Source organism: Dermochelys coriacea, chromosome 1, assembly GCF_009764565.3.
Source record: "Dermochelys coriacea isolate rDerCor1 chromosome 1, rDerCor1.pri.v4, whole genome shotgun sequence".
NCBI lineage: Eukaryota > Metazoa > Chordata > Testudines > Dermochelyidae > Dermochelys > Dermochelys coriacea.
In genome coordinates this window covers 49,263,998-49,286,267 of record NC_050068.2, presented here as the reverse complement: position 1 = coordinate 49,286,267, position 22,270 = coordinate 49,263,998, and the positions used below count along the sequence as shown (strand labels likewise).

Genomic DNA, 22,270 nt, shown 5'->3' with positions numbered 1-22,270 from the left:
ATAGTTGCTGGAGTTGGAATTGGCCAGGACACTGGAGCAAATCTCTCTTATGCAAAACTGTCATTGGTTCTTCAGTGAACACAAGTGGCAAGAACTCATTTTAAAGCATGCCTCTACTCTGAAAAAGAATTGAAGAAATGGCATTGTGGGATTTTTTGTTTTTCCCTCACTGACTGTTGTCATCAAATTTTCCAGCCCTGTAAACTTGGTGTGGGACCTGAAAGTCTAGCTGGGTTCTTGCCTTTTCACATAAATCCTTATGTAAAGCCAACTGCAATAAAAAATGATCCTTTAATTGGCTTCAGCTCCGGCTCATGTATCACCAACAAAAGAGATGCTGGAGGCCAGGTTATGCTCCCAGTTACATTTCTACAATCCCAATGGAATCATAGTTTAACCACCATCATCTTTATTACTGGTGATGACACACAAGGAAAGAATCCAACTGGATTTTCAGATCCTAGGATAAGTTTTGCAGGTATGACAGTTAGAAAAGCCACTTATAAACTGACAAAAACTACATATGGGAGCTATTAAGGAACAGCATACATGGGATCCCCTCAAAGCCTTTTTACAGTACATTTTCAGAGTAGAACAGTTCTTTGAGGGTCTTCTTAGAGTGTGCATCTATGCACTATCGTTAGACATTGGAAAAATCAACTTCATTTCATGGAGCAGCTGGGTTACTCTCAGTAGCTAGAGTGAACACTGCTGAGCTTAGAATGTGACCTTGCCAGATATCCCCAAAAGTCTATAACTGGCTTTCTGGAAAGCTTACATGCTTTCGCGTTAGCTAAAGACGACTGGGCTGCCTTGAAGACTTAAGTGTTCAGGATAAACAAAGTTCTGCTCTTATATGGTTATTATTACCAAATGCAATGAAGTAAATGAGAGTTTATTGACTTTGACTTACAGCTTGTACAACTTAAGTCTCATAGGAGTAGACTATGTTATTAGCAGAACTGTCACTGTTGTGACATATTTTATACTATGTAAGTTCAGTGATGCCTTAGAACATCATGTCTTCTAGTCCATCCTCCATAAACTTCTTATAAAGTGCCATAAACTTTGCCACAAATGCTTCCAGATGATAAATGACTTTGCTGCCCAGTTGCAGTCGGTGCTCATAGAAGGCTGCCATCTGCGCAACCTCTCCTTTTAGTTGCCCATCACAATTATTTAGAAGTTCCGACAAAAGGCCCTAGAAGAGGAGAATATGGCAGTTTTTAAAAGGATGAAATATTTCAAAAACAGGGTAGCATGACAGATACTATTGTTAGGCATTGCATATGCTATATTCACTAGTATTACACATGGTATATGTACAGGTATTGGGAAATTATGTTATCTGAATGCATTATGCTCTTCCCACAATTCTGTTTACCCAAGTCAAGTACCCTACAAAACCTTGCAAAGCTAAATTCAGTCAACTTTGGCATTAGAAAATAGGAAACCTATCAAAGACAAGATACATTAGCGCTCTGCCCTAAGTACAAGCTCAGGAGGTGCCTTCATGCCTATTAGTACCTAAAATGCTGTATCCAAAACAAAAAGAATAAGGGGTATGCCGTGGTACCAGAAAATAAGTTGAAACTGATGGGTGGAATCTTAGATGATGTTAGAGGGTTTTAGCTTGTGAATAGCCCCATTATAAATAGAGGTAGTACAGGGGTGTATTTTGGGAACATGCCTTAGAATCATAGAATATCAGAGCTGGAAAGGACCTTAGGAGGTCATCTAGTGCAACCCTCTGCTCAAAGCAGGACCAATCCCCAATTTTTGCCCCAGATCTCTAAATGGCCCCCTCAAGGATTGAACTCACAAACCTGGGTTTAGCAGGCCAATGCTTAAACCACTGAGCTATCCCTCCTTGTAAGCTGAATTGAACATGCTGCGAAAAGAGAAGTCCTGGAAGAACTGGTGGTGTACTAATTTTCTTTTCTGTATCATACTGTTTTGTTTGTAGACAATAAATTGCCTGAGCTTGGTTGTTTGATCTTGAACATTTTTAATACACTGAACCACAACTGTAACCAAAGTCAATTGGCTATGCTATTCAACACCATCATTTTCCCAGAAATAGCTGAGCAAGTAACATCATGATTTTGAACTCACTCAGTGATCCAACAGAGCAGAAGTTTTCAAGAGCTATCACATCATTTATCCAATAGAACTAACTCTGAATTCCATAAACACTTGTGGAACATTGTCTTTTCAGAAACTTCTCTCAAGCTAAATTCCTCATCCTGTAAAATCAGGTGACACAATGGTGCAACTGAACAATTTCTGCCTCACTAACAACAATAGATTAATAAACTGACTGTGCACAACCCCCACTAATGACATTGCGAACTGCAAGTAAGTGTATAGCCTTGAGGATTCTTCATTTGACAAGGGAAGTGAATCTCAATACCATTAATCAGGAACGGATGTAAATAAGCTCATCCCAACATAATGACTTATTTAAAAAAAAACAAATCCATGAGAGAGACTACTGCAATACTTTACCTCAAAAATGACGAAGGTCTTAATATTAAAATTTCATATTTGAGAAAGAAGGGGATAAAGCTATTGCAGAAGCAGCTCTAATGCAATAAAAAGTGTAAGAGACAAGGTCAGTGAGCACCAACACAGCTACAACTGGACTGCATACAAAGAGTTTAAGTTAGTTAAGCATTTAAAGACACTGCCAAATATTGGTGTCTTCAAACATGTTAGTAACAGGTATTTGAATTTATCTTTAAGACAGAGCATTTGCACAGCAAGACAACTGAAGCTCTCAATGGTATCAACCCACAATAGGGCAAAAAGGACAAGGAAAAGCATAATTGAACAGAATATGTCAGGAACACGAGTCAGTTGACATGCCAAGGATTTTACCATAATTTAATCAGAGCTGTGTTTTGTCAATATAAATAGAGTTTAATGCTGTTGTTACATTTTCCCAATATTATCTTTAATCTCAACTCTGCCCTCGTTTCCTCCAGTATCCTTTCATGCTGACTACACTCCACACCTCCTGCCTGGTTGCTCCATTTGTTTCCATTTCCCATAGCAACTTCTATGCTTGAATCACTGTCCCTTAAAATGAAAAGGAGTACTTGTGGCACCTTAGAGACTAACAAATTTATTAGAGCATAAGCTTTCGTGAGCTACAGCTCACTTCATCGGATGCATTTGGTGGAAAAAACAGAGGAGAGATTTATACACACACACACACACACACAGAACATGAAACAATGGGTTTATCATACACACTGTAAGGAGAGTGATCACTTAAGATAAGCCATCACCAGCAGCAGGGGGGGGAAAGGAGGAAAGCCTTTCATGGTGACAAGCAAGGTAGGCTAATTCCAGCAGTTAACAAGAATATCAGAGGAACAGTGGGGGGTCGGGTGGGGGGGAGAAATACCATGGGGAAATAGTTTTACTTTGTGTAATGACTCATCCATTCCCAGTCTCTATTCAAGCCTAAATTAATTGTATCCAGTTTGCAAATTAATTCCAATTCAGCAGTCTCTCCTTGGAGTCTGTTTTTGAAGCTTTTTTGTTGAAGTATAGCCACTCTTAGGTCTGTGATCGAGTGACCAGAGAGATTGAAGTGTTCTCCAACTGGTTTTTGAATGTTCTAATTCTTGACGTCTGATTTGTGTCCATTCATTCTTTTACGTAGAGACTGTCCAGTTTGGCCAATGTACATGGCAGAGGGGCATTGCTGGCACATGATGGCATATATCACATTGGTAGATGCGCAGGTGAACGAGCCTCTGATAGTGTGGCTGATGTGATTAGGCCCTATGATGGTATCCCCTGAATAGATATGTGGACAGAGTTGGCAACGAGCTTTGTTGCAAGGATAGGTTCCTGGGTTAGTGGTTCTGTTGTGTGGTGTGTGGTTGCTGGTGAGTATTTGCTTCAGATTGGGGGGCTGTCTGTAAGCAAGGACTGGTCTGTCTCCCAAGATCTGTGAGAGTGATGGGTCGTCCTTCAGGATAGGTTGTAGATCCCTGATGATGCGTTGGAGAGGTTTTAGTTGGGGGCTGAAGGTGATGGCTAGTGGCGTTCTGTTGTTTTCTTTGTTGGGCCTGTCCTGTAGTAGGTGACTTCTGGGTACTCTTCTGGCTCTGTCAATCTGTTTTTTCCACCAAATGCATCCGCTGAAGTGAGCTGTAGCTCACGAAAGCTTATGCTCTAATAAATTTGTTAGTCTCTAAGGTGCCACAAGTACTCCTTTTCTTTTTGCGAATACAGACTAACACGGCTGCTACTCTGAAACCTGTCCCTTAAAATGTCTCACTTCCTTCATGAGGCCTTTCAATACCATTTACACTTACAAAAAAGCACTCACTCTTGAAGTTGACGTGTGTATCACATCAGTTTAGATGTAATGTCTGCCTCTATTTTAGACTGCAAGCTCTTCGGAAGCAGGGACTATGTCTTCCACTATTTTTCTCAGCTCTGAGCATACTGTTGGTACTCAAAGGATGATCTTGTTTTAATAAGACATTACCTCCCTTTTTCCCAATAAATAATGCACCTTGCCTCCCATTTCAGTCTTTCACCTTTGCTATTTCAGGCAACCATCCATGTACCGTACAGGCTGGAACGCTATCCTCCAGGGCAAGTCCAGGTGTTTCAATGCTGACTCTGTAGGTATTCCTTTTTTGCGAGCTGGTGGCTGCCACCTCTAAAATGCTGTGGCAAGAACACTATGAATTATAGAGTTTCCCCAGTAACACCCCATAATCAGTAGCATATCAGCCACTAGCAATTCAAAAAACATGGGGATGCCTTCTAGCATGCTGTTATCAGGTAGAGTAGAAGAGTCCTGTATTTTTTGTTGTGTTCAGCTGAGCAAAATGCAGATTATCTAGTAAACTAAGTAGACATTCTTAGCATTCTAAATTAGTCCAGCTTTAAACCCACTTATCCAGTCCCCAAAACTTGGATAATTCAATCTAACGAAGGCAATCAAGTTGTCACTGGCTTTGGCCCACAGATATTATGCAACTAAAAACATTTGTTAAATAAAAGGATTTGAAATAGATAGAGTAGCAAAGACTTCTGGCTCACAGATAATCTGATCTGTGTCTTGTAAATGCTGGACCTTATTGTTAATGTTGAATTATTTAGATTACAGTTGAACCATCCCTTGTGCTAGATATTTTCCAAAACAAAGAAGAACACAAAATTTCCTGCCCTCAGGAGCATAAAATCTTGTGCTCTGATCTTGCAAACACTTGTGCACATGCTTAACTTTAAGCACTTGAGCTGTCCCTTTGAAGATCCTGAAAACTCTTTTTAAAAAATGTAATTTTAATCCTTTTGCCCCAAGTTTGGATTCTCCTAGCTCTGGTTGAGGTGAACAAAGTAAGTGCTGATGAATTAAATTACCTTCATTATTATCTCAGGAGGAATGCAGTGGGTTAAGAGTTCATAAAGCCGTCCACGAACTTCAAGTAACCTGTTGGAATGAAATCATGAAGTGTTACAATAATGTCCACAAAGCCTATTTTATATTTCTAAAAAACATTTGCTCTGTTATTAAACAATGTTTCTGAAACCCCAGACATGGATTGCCAAGCATAATTAAGTTCCCTTAACCTGAAGCCTTCCTCTAATATTAATCAACCTGCAGTACTCCCACGATGTAAAGTCAGTCTCAATATGTATGTTACATAACTCAGAAGTGGGGAGGGGGTTAATAAAGTTTTGGACAGTAGTTATGACATGCTCAGGCTGAATTTGGAAGATACAAGGCTCCAAAACAAGCTGTTCTTGGGGCCCCCCCCCCTTTTTTTTTAAAACTCTTATTGCGACTTTTGTCCAAGCTCAATGAGAAGTTGCCACAAAATGATTAGAAATCAGGATTCATTTTTATGTTGCTGGTTTACACCTTTCAGTCGTCTTGCCCACATAACTGAAGAATCGCCAGTGATAAATTCCCACCAAATTCACCTCTGGCAATAACTGTCTCTTGATAGCCACTTTGTCTCATCTTATCTGAAATCTGATGCCCAGAAATGCTAGCACTTACTATAGGTGATTACTGTTTGTTCCCCGTCTCTAGATCATACAGCAATGATACAGATCACAGAAAAAAATAAAAGCTACATTACAAAAGGAAAGTAATTTGGAAAGAGGAATGTGAATAGGTAGAGGAAATAACAGAAGAAGCTTGTCCTTTACAAAGAAAATGTATTAGGGACAATTTGATCTTACAGCAATTACAGTGCCTTGGCATGTTATTTTTACCGTTATGACACTTATGTGTGTTCTCAGCCTTGTGAATTGTTTTTTATTGTTTTTTTTTCCAATATAGTTGTGACTCCATTCCAATTACTGTTGATATCTACCTTATGAGTCAGACTCTTAGTGACAACACAAGAGCTTTCTTCCTTAAAAATTACACCTACAAAAATAAAAGGATTCTTCATCGAAGATTTGAGGGAGGGCTTGGAGGAAATTATCCATTGGTCTCTATATTCCAACAACTTATAGATGTGAATTTAAAAAAAATAAATAAACACACACAAAGATAAAACGGAATACATTAATTTAGGTAAGTTAAATAAGGTGCAGGAAGAAGGCTAGGCACTTAAGTTTAAATAGAATCATAGGGAGCATGCCTCCCATTAGGGCTTCAAAATAGTGCAATTCTAATTCTGCCAGCACTATATATTTAAAAAATAGGCAACTGTTTTCAGTAACCATAAATGCACCAGAGCAACAGAGAACTTGTGCCAACACTACTGCACTTCACAGCTAAAGAGGGAAGTTTCATAGTACTATGGAAAAAGAACAACCACATCCATCAGCTTCAGCTGGAAATAGCAGTGCTGTGAACAAGCCAGTTTGTTACCCGATACTGTACAATGTTACAAAGAGCTGTTCAGTAACTTAAAATCACATCTACCATGCTGCCTCACTAGGACAGACGCGTGCGCATACACACACACACACACACACACATATATTGAAAGGTTTCAGAGTAGCAGCCGTGTTAGTCTGTATTCCTTTTCTTTTTACACATATTCTAGATCCAGCAAAACCAAAAATAAATATCTACAATTCCATTATTCAACTTATTTCTTCTGTGATCCCCAGTGAGTCAATACTATTTTAAAAAAAGCTTTAATTGCATGAATCTAACTGAAATGGAGCCGCAAAGGAGCCAGTTACCAGTTTTTGTTATTGTGCTTGCTGATGGGTTCATTAATATGTCTGTGGTTGATGGATTTCACTATGTATGCTAGGTTACTATGCAAGCCAGAGTACTGAAGATAATGTTTAAAAATCCGTCATCATTTGGCTGTCACTCATTTGGTACAAACTACAGAAAGTGAGCCAGGGAATGATGCAGCCGAAATTAGAGACACCCTGAAGAAGATTAAGTAAGATATGAAAATCTGTGGACACATTGCATTTGGTGATGGATTTAATTGCCAGGTAACTGAAGTGTTACATTTCTACTTTGTAAAAAAGTAGAAAATTATATGCTGGAACTCTCAGCACAAAAGACAATCCTTGTTTCTTATGTCTAAAGAAAAACTTGCCTTAGAGATGACAGATTTGAAGTAGTACCTTTTTGGGGTCTTTACAGACAATGCAGCAGAAAAATCAGATCTGTATTGCAGAAACTGCCATTTAATAGATCAGTGCCAGATTCCCCAGGCTATATGGCCGCCACCATTCATATGGTTTCAATGCTTTGACACCACACAATGGCTTGATGAAAGAAAAAGAACTGGCTCATTATTGCAATGTACAAGTTTAAATCTTCTAGATAACTTTACACAGGCATTGAGTCAGAAAGGAAAAAGGAGAGTGACTGCATCTAAAATGTCACATCAATATCAAATCCACAATAATAGTACAGGTATATGATCAAAAAATCTTTTAGCTACCAGGCCTTCCAGGATATATTGCAGTTAGTGGAAATATTGTCATTGTCCTACAACACTGCAGTTGTAGAATGTGGGTTTTACCCACCAACTTAATTAAAACAAGCCCAAAGAAGTAAAGCACACTCCAGAACTTTATGCATGTGTTAATGACTCAAGGAAAGATGCTTTCTTGCTCCATCATGATACTATCTATTGACTTGAAGGGAGACTAGGGACAAAACATTCATAGACAAAGCAACATCAGGCAGCATTAGATGTTTTCAGACTGGTGGTGGTACTGACATTTTAACGAATACTAAGCAGAAGACAAACTGAATGGAGCATAAGACCAAGCGAGGGTCAGAACAATTTGAAACACTGGCACAATAATCCAAAATAGAATAAGGAAACTACAGAGAAATTATGTTAGACAATCACAGTAGCAACAGTGTTTTATTACACTTTAACTAAGAAATGAGACCACATCCAGAAACTAGGACAACTTTATTGTCTAACTCAATTTTGAAGTCTTATATGTCTGTGGACAAATTATCAGAATACTTTTCCCCAAAACTTCGTATACTTTTGGCTACAAAACTCAGTCATGGTTTAAATTTCATGAGGTAAGTAACTTTTAGCTGTTTACCACTTTATCATTTAGAGCAAAACAGACCAGAACTGGCTTCAGACTAGTGCTACAGAACTCCAGGTACCTGGTCTGTGTTTATAATGGATATATAAATTCAGCACAATCATATCATAACTGTGTGTCCTGCTTATTTATTTTGTGACAGAGGCTAACTTTATTAGTTTCTGAAATCCAATCTAGCCACCTCCGTAGGCTTTAAACCCATTTCCTTTGGATGCAAAGCAGAGGCATTCCAGTACAAAGCTATTAAAATGCCACAAAACATTTAATATAAAAGACTTCTTAAGCTTAGAAGTACTCTGATACCCTAATAATTCACAGTCAGAACCAAATAGTTCCACCTACCTCTGGGGAGTCTGCTGACTGACAATAGCATTTGCAGTCTCTCTCAGATATACCTCCCAGTCTGTCTCAGGGATGTCCTGATCTGAAGTGAAAGGATACCTGCACAACAAGTTATCTCTCATATTTTATATCTCATATCTCAACAAGCTTAGAGCGAATTATTTTTTTTTATTTTTTTTTTAACAAAGAGTAATCTACATTAGTTTCTCCAGTGACTTACTGCTGGACTCTGCAAGCCTCACACATAAGCAGTGCCTTCCGAAGATTCCTACCAGACTTTTCTGCTAGCCTCCGAGCCAGATCCTGAGGAAGAGTCAGCCCCTCCTTCTTGCACACACTGGACAACACATGACAGATCTAGATGGGAAAGAGGTACCATGACGATATAGCTAACATATGTATTGTAGTTGTAGCTGTCAGTCCCTGGATATTAGAGAGACAAGGTGGATGCGGTCCAAGAAAAGATATTACCTCATCCATCTTGTCTCTCTTTAGTGAAACAGTTCATAATCCATAGACCGTTTTCAGGTTTAATCATCTCTAGAACAGCCACTGCTTTCTTGCAAAGGTCAGCTAGATATAAGGGAACAGCTCCAGTTTGCCCAGTCAATGGATACTATGTATACTGATCAAAAGCAAGTCCTGGACTACAGAGACGGGTCATTTTCTGTAATATACTTTACATACACACAGTAAAAACTTGTCTGATTAAGTTTCTACTGGAGGCTCATTGTTGCTTACAAACCTACATCTTCAATACTGGGAGCAGGCACTCGCACTGCCAGACATCTGCTTTGAATAGGTGCAATGATTTTTGAAACGGAATTGCAACACAAGATCAATCTGCAGGTGGCCATATACTTCTCCATGGTTCTTCGCAACGCATGCTGAGCATCTTTAGTAAGTTTATCAACTTCTGTCAGCAGCACCACTGCCAGAGGGAAAAAAAAAGTTTAAATTATCTTTATTATAAGAGTTTCACAGTAAACAAAAGTAATTTTAGAAAGATAATGAAGCAAGGCGCACAGCAAGCAAGGTGCAATGTGGTCCCATGGACCACTGGGTTGGGACTCAGAAGACCTGGGTTCTATTTTCAACTGTCACTGAGATGAGGAGATATCTTACTCAAGCCATTTCATCTTCTACATCTGCTTACCTCCTACTCTTCATCAGTCTTGCCTATTTATTTATTTATTTTGCTCTCTTCAAGACAGAGACTGTAAGTGCTACTATGATGCAAATAATCAAATTAGGTTTGAAGGCCAAGACAGTCACTGTACTGCTTATACTATGGCTAATACAGTAGCTGGCTTGTTTTCCCAAGAATTTTAAGAAAGGGTTGCAGCTGAATTTTCTGAGAACCTATGGTGTAAAGAAGTATTAAAGCAAATATTTTATCAGTACACTCCTTTGATTACAAACTCATACTTTAATTTTAATGAATGGAGGAGGTAGAAAACCCCTTGTGCTGAACGTAGGAGGCCCTTCCATGCACATTGCTCTCCATATTTATCCAAAGATGTTTCAAAGTAGTTAGTGGGCATACTTTACTGGATTGTAGCAGATTAGTAAAATTTGGTAATAGCGCAAAATTAATGTTTCCCTGAGAACTGTGAAGAAAATGGTATGGCATATCAAAGGTAGGACCACTAGTACATTATTTCTACTCTATTCTCTCATCTTTCTTGGGTTTGTCTCATTTTTCTTTTTGCATTTATCTGGTTTTGGGGTTTCTTGGTTTTTGCAAGGAAAGCAGCTGTAGCAATTTATATTTGGAAACAGTGAAGAGGAAAATGGGTATCTTTTAGATTAGCAGCCACTTTCCCTCTGTAGTTCTTCCACGTATGAAGTATTTCTGCACTGAACACTTCATACATAGTAGGACAGCATAAAGAAACTGAAAGTGACAAATATATATGAAGGACACTCATTCCTACTTCATTTCTCTCTGCTACCAATACCACATGAAATAGACAGCCCATCAGTAGTAGCCTATCAACCATTACACATATATCCATAATGGCTACCACTCTCTGACAAAGAAGCATGAAAGGTGACCAAATTTTGGGAAGGCTGGTACGTAGCTCACAGTAACAATAAGCAAATCAAGAGCTGCACCTATGCGACGTCAACATCTTTTGCTACAATCACAGAAATACTCTTCACTGTCAAATACAAACCAATGCCATAAAGAGAGAAATGTTTGAGGCAACTGGTGAAGATACAAGGTGGAAGAGAGACATGTTTACTTCTCAAGTACGTCTTCAGACCTGGTCAAAACAGTCACAGAACTCCTCCAAAGTTTTGTCCCACATTTAACTTGTTTTACTAACCTTTAAAATCTCTTTGAGTACTTGTCTCAAGTTGCTGGGATTGTGCTACTGTCTTCAATAACTCCTGAATTACCACACGGTCACTGTTTCCTGCATCACTGTACAAAGAGTTCAGATAACAATTGATTTTGTTACAACACTTATTTCTTTTAAAAATGCCCACAGCATATCTACAGTACATTCTTCTAAGTAGCGACTCAGGCAGTTTTTTTTTTTTTTAAAAAGTCCAAAATGTAGCTTATTAAATAAAGAAAGAACACAAGATGGACTGAGTTTAGAATTCATTTAATCTTTATCTGTACATTAAGTGGCTATTGACAAGCTATTGTCCTAACATTTTGAAACTCGTACCCTACATAGACTTGCATTTTATACGTATGTGGGGAGGGAGACCAGTTAGTAACTGCAACAAACGATGTTTGTGCCTGCATGATTTTAATGTAACGGTATGAGAAATCTGCTTTTAACATCTCTTCTTACCAGCAATTTAGGCATATAAATCCTGTACTCCTTTTTTTCTCAGCTTTCTAAAAGACCATTTTGTCTTTGGCAAAAATGCTAAATCATCCAGTTGGACCCATGGCTTTCACTAAACACAAACACTGATTCCAGCACTATGAAGTCCTCCACATCATGTGGCCATGGAAGGGGCTAGAGATTTCATAAATTGAGATCTTGTTCAAAAGAACCTGCAGGTTTAGTGTCAGCTTGAAAGTTTCTGAAGCACGCCTACTCAGCTCCCAACATTGCTTGTTTTCTTTTTATCTGAAATTGTTACAAGAAGGTAGCCCCTTCTCTTTTTCCCCTATGTGGTGATTTGTCTCTTATAGCAGAAAATGTGGGCATGTTTATTTTCTAAATTATTTCAGTGTAACCACACTAAGAGTGTGGCTCTCTGTACTCATCTAGCTGCTACACCACCCATAGGAGCTTATAATTCTGCTACTGGCTTCAAGCTACTGGATGCTTTTAGATTCAAAGTTCCCAAGTTCATTCACCCCCTGGAGATGTACCCTCCAGGGGTGTCATTACAAAGAGAGGGGAGACTCACAAAGCAATAGGGTACGGGGAAAAATGGATTCTCCAGCAATGGGAAGTTTATCAGTGTCACCATTGTCAAGGATGGCAATTTCAGGTATAGGACTGAAGCCAACTTTCTCCCACAACCAAAAAACTTAGTGTGCTTACAAAAGAAACCCATGCATTCTCTGCAATGACTTTTTAGACCCTTCTGACCCCATAACTGAGCAGTTGATCCAAATGCCATACAACATTTAGTGACAAGTTCAAAGAATGTATGGATTCCCTACCTCAGTGCCAAACAACAAGTGACAGAGCCGATATCAAGACTAAGCAAGATGGAGTACAGAGGCTTCCCGGTACCATACACTTTCAGTGACTCACAAATGCAATACATTTAAAAAGCATACCTCTGTGGCTACAACCAATAGAAAAAAGTGATATTCATTTTAAAACTAGCTTTTGCTTTAGAACTGGGGACATCCAAATTTCACAATGGAAGTTTTTCATCACGCAATATGCAAGTTATGAATCAAATATGACTCCATACGATATCTTAATTTGCATGATTTGGCATTTAAGTGTGGTTTTAAGATGATAGAATTGCTACTCCTTGAAATGATGTATGTCATCATAGATATATCAGTGGTTTGACAGCTGATGGAATGATCAGTAGTCTCAAGGTTCTTTAGCTCTTTTAAGAGTATTCAGGACAAAAGACACTTTCAATGAGAAAAATCTTATGTTCTAACAGGTTTAGTACCAGCAGGCTTCGTCAATATCTCAAATAGAAAATTTAGTGCAGGAATACGAAATTTAACTTATGATTCAGTTTTCTAAGGTTCTTAGTGATTAAGCTACAATTATTTTAATACAGGTACCTCTCTGCTATAATAAAGTGTCTGGTTAATAATTCATGGGTGAAGGGGTAGGCTAAGCTAGATGTTATTTTACTGTTTCAGACATTTCAGTGTGAAGATGGTTAGGCAAAGCAGAGTTATAATTTAAGTGTATGTTCTGTTTTCTCCTTCTCCATCCAGGGGACTCCATTTAACAGCATCTGCCCATGGCAGGCAATGCCCTGAGTGTCACAGATGAAATCTATATAACAGTTTGGAGGAAATAAAACTGCTTTGTTTAAAAAACGTTTATAATAGATTTAACACCTGTATGTTTCCACCCCCTTCCTTTAAGTTCATTTTCTCTCTGTTGACCTCTTACTGTGCTTCATATTACTTAAATGTACAAGACTACTTCACTGAACATGGAGTGATAATTCAATCAGAATCCTATAGGCTGTACTGATACTGACATTCATGAACATTAGTAGAACACAGATGTATATGCTGTTTGTTCAGTAACATACACATGGAAAGATAGAGATGTCCAATTCAAGACAATTATTCAAACTGTTAGGTTTTAGCTCCGTTCAATAAAGCACAATGGTAAACAACATTGATGCTAACCAAAAAACACTAAAGTAGGCACTGGTATTGTATACATTTAATAGGTAGTCTACATTTTAGGATATTTGCATTTGGAGTAGAATATTTAAATTCTGTACATCTACAAGTAGTTTCTAAAACATTAGGAGAAAGTCAACTTATTTGATCTGAAGTCCTGTGGCCTGCATTATACAGGAGTTCAGACTAGATGATCACAATACTCCTTCTGACTATATAATCATGAATCTATGAATCAGCAATATCATCAGAGAAACACTGAAATTCTCCGTATTTTAGACCAGAAACACACTTGAGCTTTTTTTTTTTTATTATTACAAAATACTTTGTATGCCACGCTTACTTTTAACATTAGTTTTTGCATTCTTATTAAAGGGGGAACAAAACAAAACAAAAATCATTCTGGGCCATGTTTTCAAAATTGTCTTAACTTGACCTCTGAATTTGCAGATCCACCTATTTGTAAGACCCAACACTCACATTTGTATGCACAATCTGCTGGTAAGTCAGCAAACTACTCGATTAACATAGGAAATCCAAGTTTTTCATCATCCAAAATCATGTATTTCAAAAACCTGGTCTGCACATTTAGGGCCTAAACCTGCAAACAAAAGTTTTTCTTTAAATGTACTACTTGCTTGAGTAAGAGGTTGAATCCTTAGAAGTCAAGGCTTTTTGAAAATGTGGTCATTCAAGTATAATATCCTAATTAAATATCCTTTTTATTATGAACTTACCTTGGGTTAACTTCAAGATGATAATTGCTTGCAATGGTGCTAATTTCAATTTTCTTTTTAGAGGGTGTCTGTGTAGAAAATAAAAAAGTTAGATTTCAAAGCATCTTATTTTAATATTTAAAAAAGTCAGTTTTTGGATTTGAAGAATTATAATTGGCAGATCTGGTAGCTTGACAGCAGCATTATGGCAAAAGACCTGAATTTGGGGTTAGGTTCGTACATCTTTCTCCCCATGTGAGTGGAAGTCAGGAGTATTGGGATCTGGTTAAACCTCTAAAAAGATAATGATGGCTGTTTACTACAAGAGTTGATCTACTATCAGAATTAAGAGAGATTCTGGACTTGATAATGTGCTGTCTCTTTCAAACAATCATTTTAGAGAAATAGTTTGCAGACATCAGGAAGGTTTCCTCTTAATGATTTTTTGGAGGGAAGTGGGGACATGGGAGGAAGTTCCTTTATCACAGTATGTAATTACAAATCTGTTATTGGTGTAATTTATAAGAACATTTATGTTGCCTCTGAATTTGGATCCAAACTGGTATATTTCTACCACTAACAGGATATGTTCTCACTATGTACAGAACAGTGTTTAAGTGCATTTCTTCCTATTATGGTGACAATGAATCTCCTCCAATTCAAGTGACTTATCAGAAGATTTTTCTAGGACTAATTAGATGGGGTTTTTTCCCTATAAACATCACAATATGTTTCTCTTTTCTAGCTGAGTCACAAGAAAGTAGTACAGTTGATGCGCCTATCCTCACACCAATACCTAGAACATTCTACTAGTTTGTTTTCACTGTCATATGCCTGTTCTAACACAGAAGGAAATGAGTAGTCAAGCAAGGATACTATAGGTGCAATAGTTACTAAATTATTTCCTTTAAGTAACAGCAATGAATAGGAAAAACTACCTTGTAATAAGATGTTAGAATCAGTGATATGCTCTATCTACCGTATCAAATATGATATTCAGACCACTGCTGAAGGAATTAAAAAGTAATAATGGGAGAAATTCTATTGACCATACTATGAAATTTTAGTGTTCCTCTGACGATTTTGCTGATTCATACATTATTATGTAGTCAAGACGACTGTGATTATCTGACCTTCTGTATAACACAGGCCATAGTCTCTGAATTAATTCCTGTTTGAATGTTTTTCTAAAAGATATGCTCTAGAGTTCACTCTTGATTTAAAATTTGCCAGTGGTGAAGAATCCACAACAACTGTTGGTAAGTTGTTCCCATGATGAATTACCCTCATTGTTAAACATTTGTGCCTTATTTCTAATCTGAACTTTTCTAGCTTCAATTTCCAGCCACTGGATCTTGTTATACGTTTGTCTGCTAGATTAACAAGATCTTTATTATCAAATATCTGTTTCCCAAGTAAGTACTTAGACTATCCAGTCACACCTTAAAACCCCTTCCCAATAAGGACTTTTAATTGATGACACAGCATCTTAAACAATAGATTTCAAGTGGCTGCCTTGTTCCCCAGGCAGCTAATTACTGAAACAAATCTCTTCTCCTGTTGAAACTGTCACTATGGGATTGATTAGATAACAAATTATCACAAACATAAATGGGAGAAAGATAACATTAATGCTTTATAAGTAAGGGCCACAACATAGATGAACTGAATTCTATCAATTGAGAGTTAGTTTAAATTTGAGTTAACATGAAGCAAAAATTCAAGCGCTGGGCCCAATTCTGATCTCAAATACACAAGTACATTCAAAGTGATACCAATAAAAGCAACATGAAAGAAATCAACATCAGAATCTGGTCCTCAGTACTTAATGCTAAGGACATACCCTGCAGTGCAGCCTGGCCACAAAGTGAAAGTGTGAGGGAGACTGACAAACTAAAATTCACTTGGTCAGAGGAAAATGTTCAAGTGACCAATTTTATAAGTGAGCTTGAACTTTCTACCGAGGTGAAGAAATATGAACATTTTTGAATTTTATTGACTTTCTTTTTACTATTGTGGACTTCTCTATAGGAATACATACTCAGCATGCTAGTATATAAAAGAGAGGTATATATATACACTATTACTTTCTTTAAAAAAATGCACATGATAAATGTCTTACTGTTATGCTCTGATGTTCAATTCTCAATTTCTCCACTCCTGCACCATACAGCTCCCTTAACAAACACATTATCCTGGTCTTTTTTCCAGCTCCAGATGGTCCATACACTAACAGATGAGGGAAGTCACCACACTGAACCTGCAAACAGTGCAATAAAACTAATTACAGTAATGTTTTCCCTATGTTAGGAAATTAACGAACTGCATCAGATGAGGACTTTGCTTACAACATTACTATTAAATAATTTTTCATATACAATTCTACAATACTTCAGTTTAAAATATAACCCAGAATTAGTGGCTCCTTGAATTTCTTTCTTCCAGGTATACTTCCATCATATATGCTGTATGCCTCTGAAAATTAAAAATGATGTTTTGTTTTGGTTTTTTTGAGAAAGAGTTTGAAGTACTTACATTTACATTTTTTATTATTACATTGTATTACATTTGCTCCTGAGACTCCTGCCAATTTTTGTGGTTCACAATCACTTTCATCTTTTTAAAAAAATGTTTCTGTCGTGCTTGTTGCTACGTGAAAAGCTCTCACAAACGGGAAACAGACTGACATAGGGAAACAGCAAAATTATCCACAAAATAAACTAATGGAGAAAACTATGTCTCTGCTCTCTTTCAGCTACAATATCCTATGAGTATTACTTGTAACAATATCAAGATATTCAAACAAAAGCATAATTTTTAAGTTGAGTGTCTCTTTAAAATGACAAAACCGGTTTTTGTTTCTGAGAGCGCCAGTAGCCAGTTTAAAAGATATATTTCACTAATATCTACCTTCAAAGTTAGTTTTAGTTAGATAATACCAAGAAGCACAGAATGCAAAGAGAAAAGGAGTACTTGTGGCACCTTAGAGACTAACAAATTTATTAGAGCATAAGCTTTCGTGAGCTACAGCTAGTGAATCTAGTGGTTAGACAGTCTGGATAAGACTCAGGACATCTCGGGGCTTGAACATGCATTCAGTTTTGTATCCATGGGTTTTATTGCCATCTTTGATCTTAATCCCTGTGACCTTGACCAAGTCATATATGATCTGATGGTTTCAGAAGTGCTGGACAGCAAGAGCTTCTGTAGATGTCAATGGATGATGTGGTTGCTCTGCATTTCTGAAAATCAAACTAATAAATCTCTTTGTGCCTCTTTCCTCCCCCATCTGCTTAATGGTAATAGTGATGGTGTGAGGCTTAATTCAATAACACATGTAAAATGCTTGCAAACCTTTGCATGGAGTGCATTCTAAAGAAGAGAAATATTTTTTCCCCTATACATCAGGGCTTGTCTTCACTGAAAGTTAGTTTGAGTTAGTCCATATGAGTTGCTAGCCTAACTCAAGTGAGGGTATGTCTACAGTACTACAGAGCCTATGTCAGCATAGGTATGCCAACACAGCCCCGTGCTGTAGATGCAGCCTACACCTACAGGAGTAGATCAGTGTAGAAACATCACCTCCACGAACAACGTTATGTATGTTGACAAACCCCTCTTCCATCAACATAGCTACACTGGAGGTTTTGTTGGCATAGCTATGTTTGTCAGGATATGGATATTTTTTCCCTATCTCTGACCAATGTAGCTATGCTGACATAACTTAAGTGCAGACCAAGCCTGAGAATGAGGACACTGTGAAACAACATTCAAACACCCAGAGCAATTTGATCAGCAAAACGGTGACTGGATTAGCAGCTTCATTGGATAAACATCTGATGAGTTGTAACTCACTGCTCATCCCCACTGCACTATTAAAGCACACGAACATCAAACACCCATCCCATTGCACCCACATCAGACAAGCCAGTTAGAACTCAAAACTAGAGACGTGCGTGTGTAGAAAGAAAGTTGGGCAAAACTCCAGTTGTACCTTGAGCTAACACTGCCGTGAAGACACCATACCAAGGTGCCATCCTGGGTCAAAGAACAGGTGTCATTTTAAGTCTGGCTATCAGCTGTTAAAATTAATTGTTTGTAAAGCACACTGAAGATTAAAAGAGTTCTGTTTATTGTTGGTGGCAGGGATTAAATGGTCATAGTGAGGGCCAGGAAAGTACTATTTGGACTGTTAGCAAGTGATTTCCTCGTTATCAGTTTTCATATTGGGAGGATATAAATTTCCAATAGATTTCAGAGTAGCAGCCGTGTTAGTCTGTATTCGCAAAAAGAAAAGGAGTACTTGTGGCACCTTAGAGACTAACCAATTTATTAGAGCATAAGCTTTCGTGAGCTACAGCTCACTTCATCGGATGCATTTGGTGGAAAAAACAGAGGAGAGATTTATATACACACACACAGAGAACATGAAACAATGGGTTTATCATACACACTGTAAGGAGAGTGATCACTTAAGATAAGCCATCACCAGCAGCAGGGGGGGGAAAGGAGGAAAACCTTTCATGGTGACAAGCAAGGTAGGCTAATTCCAGCAGTTAACAAGAATATCTACAACCTATCCTGAAGGACGACCCATCACTCTCACAGATCTTGGGAGACAGGCTAGTCCTTGCTTACAGACAGCCCCCCAATCTGAAGCAAATACTCTCCAGCAACCACACACCACACAACAGAACCACTAACCCAGGAACCTATCCTTGCAACAAAGCCCGTTGCCAACTCTGTCCACATATCTATTCAGGGGATACCATCATAGGGCCTAATCACATCAGCCACACTATCAGAGGCTCGTTCACCTGCGCATCTACCAATGTGATATATGCCATCATGTGCCAGCAATGCCCCTCTGCCATGTACATTGGCCAAACTGGACAGTCTCTACGTAAAAGAATGAATGGACACAAATCAGACGTCAAGAATTATAACATTCAAAAACCAGTTGGAGAACACTTCAATCTCCCTGGTCACTCGATCACAGACCTAAGAGTGGCTATCCTTCAACAAAAAAGCTTCAAAAACAGACTCCAAGGAGAGACTGCTGAATTGGAATTAATTTGCAAACTGGATACAATTAATTTAGGCTTGAATAGAGACTGGGAATGGATGAGTCATTACACAAAGTAAAACTATTTCCCCATGGTATTTCTCCCTCCCACCCCACCCCCCACTGTTCCTCTGATATTCTTGTTAACTGCTGGAATTAGCCTACCTTGCTTGTCACCATGAAAGGTTTTCCTCCTTTCCCCCCCTGCTGCTGGTGATGGCTTATCTTAAGTGATCACTCTCCTTACAATGTGTATGATAAACCCATTGTTTCATGTTCTCTGTGTGTGTGTATATAAATCTCTCCTCTGTTTTTTCCACCAAATGCATCCGATGAAGCGAGCTGTAGCTCACGAAAGCCTATGCTCTAATAAATTTGTTAGTCTCTAAGGTGCCACAAGTACTCCTTTTCTTTTTGCGAATACAGACTAACACGGCTGCTACTCTGAAACCTGTATTACAGTGCACAGTTTCTTCCCAACAGACTTATCTTTTTCAGATATTGCACTTTTCATTTTGTATTAGCAAAAAAACCAAGGAGTACTTGTGGCACCTTAGAGACTAACACATTTATTGTTATTTGTATTGTAACAGAGGTAAATATGCAGTAGTGAAGGGCAGGCGAGTCTGATGTCAACATCCTGCTACCCCAGACAGATGCAACACAAACTGAAAAGGAGTACTTGTGGCACCTTAGAGACTAACAAATTTATTAGAGCATAAGCTTTCGTGAGCTACAGCTCACTTCATCGGATGCATTTGGTGGAAATAGCTCCTACCCCTGCTTTAATAAAACAAAGCCACATGCACAAAGAGAGTTTGCAAAACTTCATCTCCTTATTCGCCTCCCTAAGCAAAGCAAGCAGGAACTTAGCAGCAATAACTAGACGGCGGAGACTGCTCTGTTGGCAGCTGTGCGTGACTGGGAACAGAATCAGAGTCTAAGCCAGGTTTCAGAGTAGCAGCCGTGTTAGTCTGTATTCGCAAAAAGAAAAGGAGTACTTGTGGCACCTTAGAGACTAACGAATTTATTAGAGCATAGGCTTTCGTGAGCTACTAAGCCAGCACTTAGGGGACAGCAGCCTCTCACCAGTAAAGCAGAGGTGCCTGGCCCAGCCCCAGCCCCAGCCCCAGCCCCCCCTAACACGGCTACTGAGGAGCATTTGCTGGTTTAAAGAGCGCGCCCCCTGCTGCCCCGGGGGATGGGGGCGGTTCCCGTGCCACCCTGAGAGAGCCGGGGAGGGGGCCGGAGGGGGGCAGAGGGAAGCGGGGCCCGGGGGAGGGTTCCGGAGGGAGATGGGGGTAGCAGGGAGGCAGTGGTCCTCGCGGATGGGAGAGTACCAGAAGGGGAGGGGGTAGCAGATGGGGTTTCCAGAGGAGGGTCGCAGGGGCTCCCCCCCCCCCGCCCGGGCCGGAGATGAGGGGGGCGGGAGGGCTGGTCCCTCACCAGGTTGCGGAGCTGGGCCGCCTGTTCGCGGTGATAATCCACCCTGCCGAGGGCGCAGGGCCGGTACTTGTCCGCCCAGAGACTCATCGCCGCGCGGCCCAGGCAGAGCGGAGTTGAAAAGCGCGCGCGCGCCGCCCCGGCTCTCCCGCTCCCCTCAAGCCCCGCCGAGAACAGCCCCCACTACGGAGGCCGCCTCGGGACAGACCTAACCGACATGCGGAGCCGAGGGAACGCGCCCAGGCAGGCCGCGAGGGCGGGGTAGGGGAGGAGAGCGAAGGCGCCAGGGGCTCGGAACCGCGCCGCCCAGGCTGGGGAGGGGCAGATCGCTCCGTGCCCAGGGCGGGGCCTTTCCCTCAGGGGACCCCCCACCCCCAGCCGCCGGGCATCTCGCAGCACCGTGACCCGCCCGGCCGGTGTCCCAGTGCCGCGAGAGCGCAGCACCGCAACGCCCTGAGCCAGCGCCGCAGCCTGTCTGCCTGCGGCCAGTGCCTCCCACCGCCCAGCCTGCCTGCAGCCTGGGCCTTGTCCCGCCCGCTGCAACGCAGCACCATTTCCTACAGCGCCGCTCTGTGACACTCCCCGTGGCACAGCGTGCCAGTGCCATGTCATCTCATCTCAACCCCCTGACCACTGTGCCTCCCAACACCTAGCGCCCCTAATGCCCAGCACCCTGTTGCCCCACAATGTGACAAATTGCAGCACTTCAACACAATGTCCCAGTTCTGTGATACCGCAACGGCACGGCATGGCACGCTGCACAACATGCTGCAGCTCCAAAACAGTGCCTCTGCATCACAACTGCAAAACACCTGCAAACCGTGCCCTGTCCCACTACCACAGCAGCTCCTCCTGGATCTAGCACTATGCAGGTATCAGGAAATGTCCTCACTCATCCATAAGGTGGTCGATGAATCTCTTACCATTATTCACAATCGATTTCCATCTCTGGGTAAATTCAAGTCATTCCCATGAAACACTATTTTAAAAAAAACATCCCCATTTTCTGTGCATTATATACTTTATTTGTTTTGTGCTGGAAAAATTAAGAGCACAAAATCCACTTGAAGCACCAAGTACTGAGAATACTTATGTACCCACCATCTTTGGAATTAAGTACTTTCCTGTGGTTTTGAACTGCTTCACAATTTCATATGTGTCTGTTATTCTCATTAGTTGTATGCAGTGTAGTTGTAGCTGTGTCTGTCCCAGGATATGAGAGAGACAAGGTGGATGAGTTAATATCTTTTATTAGACCAGACCAATATTACCTGGCCCCCTTGTCTAGTACATCACATCTTCAAAGTGCTGCAACCACCTAAATCACTACCTTAGTTACCTAAGTGCTCC

The 22,270-nt window shown here is 40.0% G+C and overlaps 1 protein-coding gene across 1 annotated transcript; it reads right to left on the bottom strand.

The window, feature by feature from the left end:
• Window positions 1-879: 879 nt before the first annotated feature.
• RFC3 (replication factor C subunit 3) lies at window positions 880-21,433 on the bottom strand. The gene is made up of 9 exons (XM_038378532.2): window positions 20,924-21,433; window positions 16,535-16,672; window positions 14,434-14,501; window positions 11,214-11,311; window positions 9,630-9,811; window positions 9,101-9,237; window positions 8,881-8,979; window positions 5,395-5,464; window positions 880-1,201 (listed from the first exon to the last, which is right to left on the bottom strand). Exons 1-9 carry the CDS (start codon window positions 21,008-21,010, stop codon window positions 1,010-1,012), a joined length of 1,071 nt encoding a protein of 356 aa, XP_038234460.1. The 5' UTR covers window positions 21,011-21,433; the 3' UTR covers window positions 880-1,009.
• Between the last annotated feature and the right edge of the window lie 837 nt (window positions 21,434-22,270).

What these genes read in the sequence shown, in the direction of transcription:
- RFC3 (XM_038378532.2), bottom strand. Translation starts at nt 21,010, where the DNA reads ATGAGTCTCTGGGCGGACAAGTACCGGCCCTGCGCCCTCGGCAGGGTG. An exon ending in CATCTTGAAGTTAACCCAAG is followed by an intron (nt 11,312 to 14,433) that starts GTAAGTTCATAA and finishes CTCTTTGTACAG; the next exon opens with TGATGCAGGAAACAGTGACC. An exon ending in CTCCTGAGATAATAATGAAG is followed by an intron (nt 1,202 to 5,394) that starts GTAATTTAATTC and finishes CTCCTCTTCTAG; the next exon opens with GGCCTTTTGTCGGAACTTCT.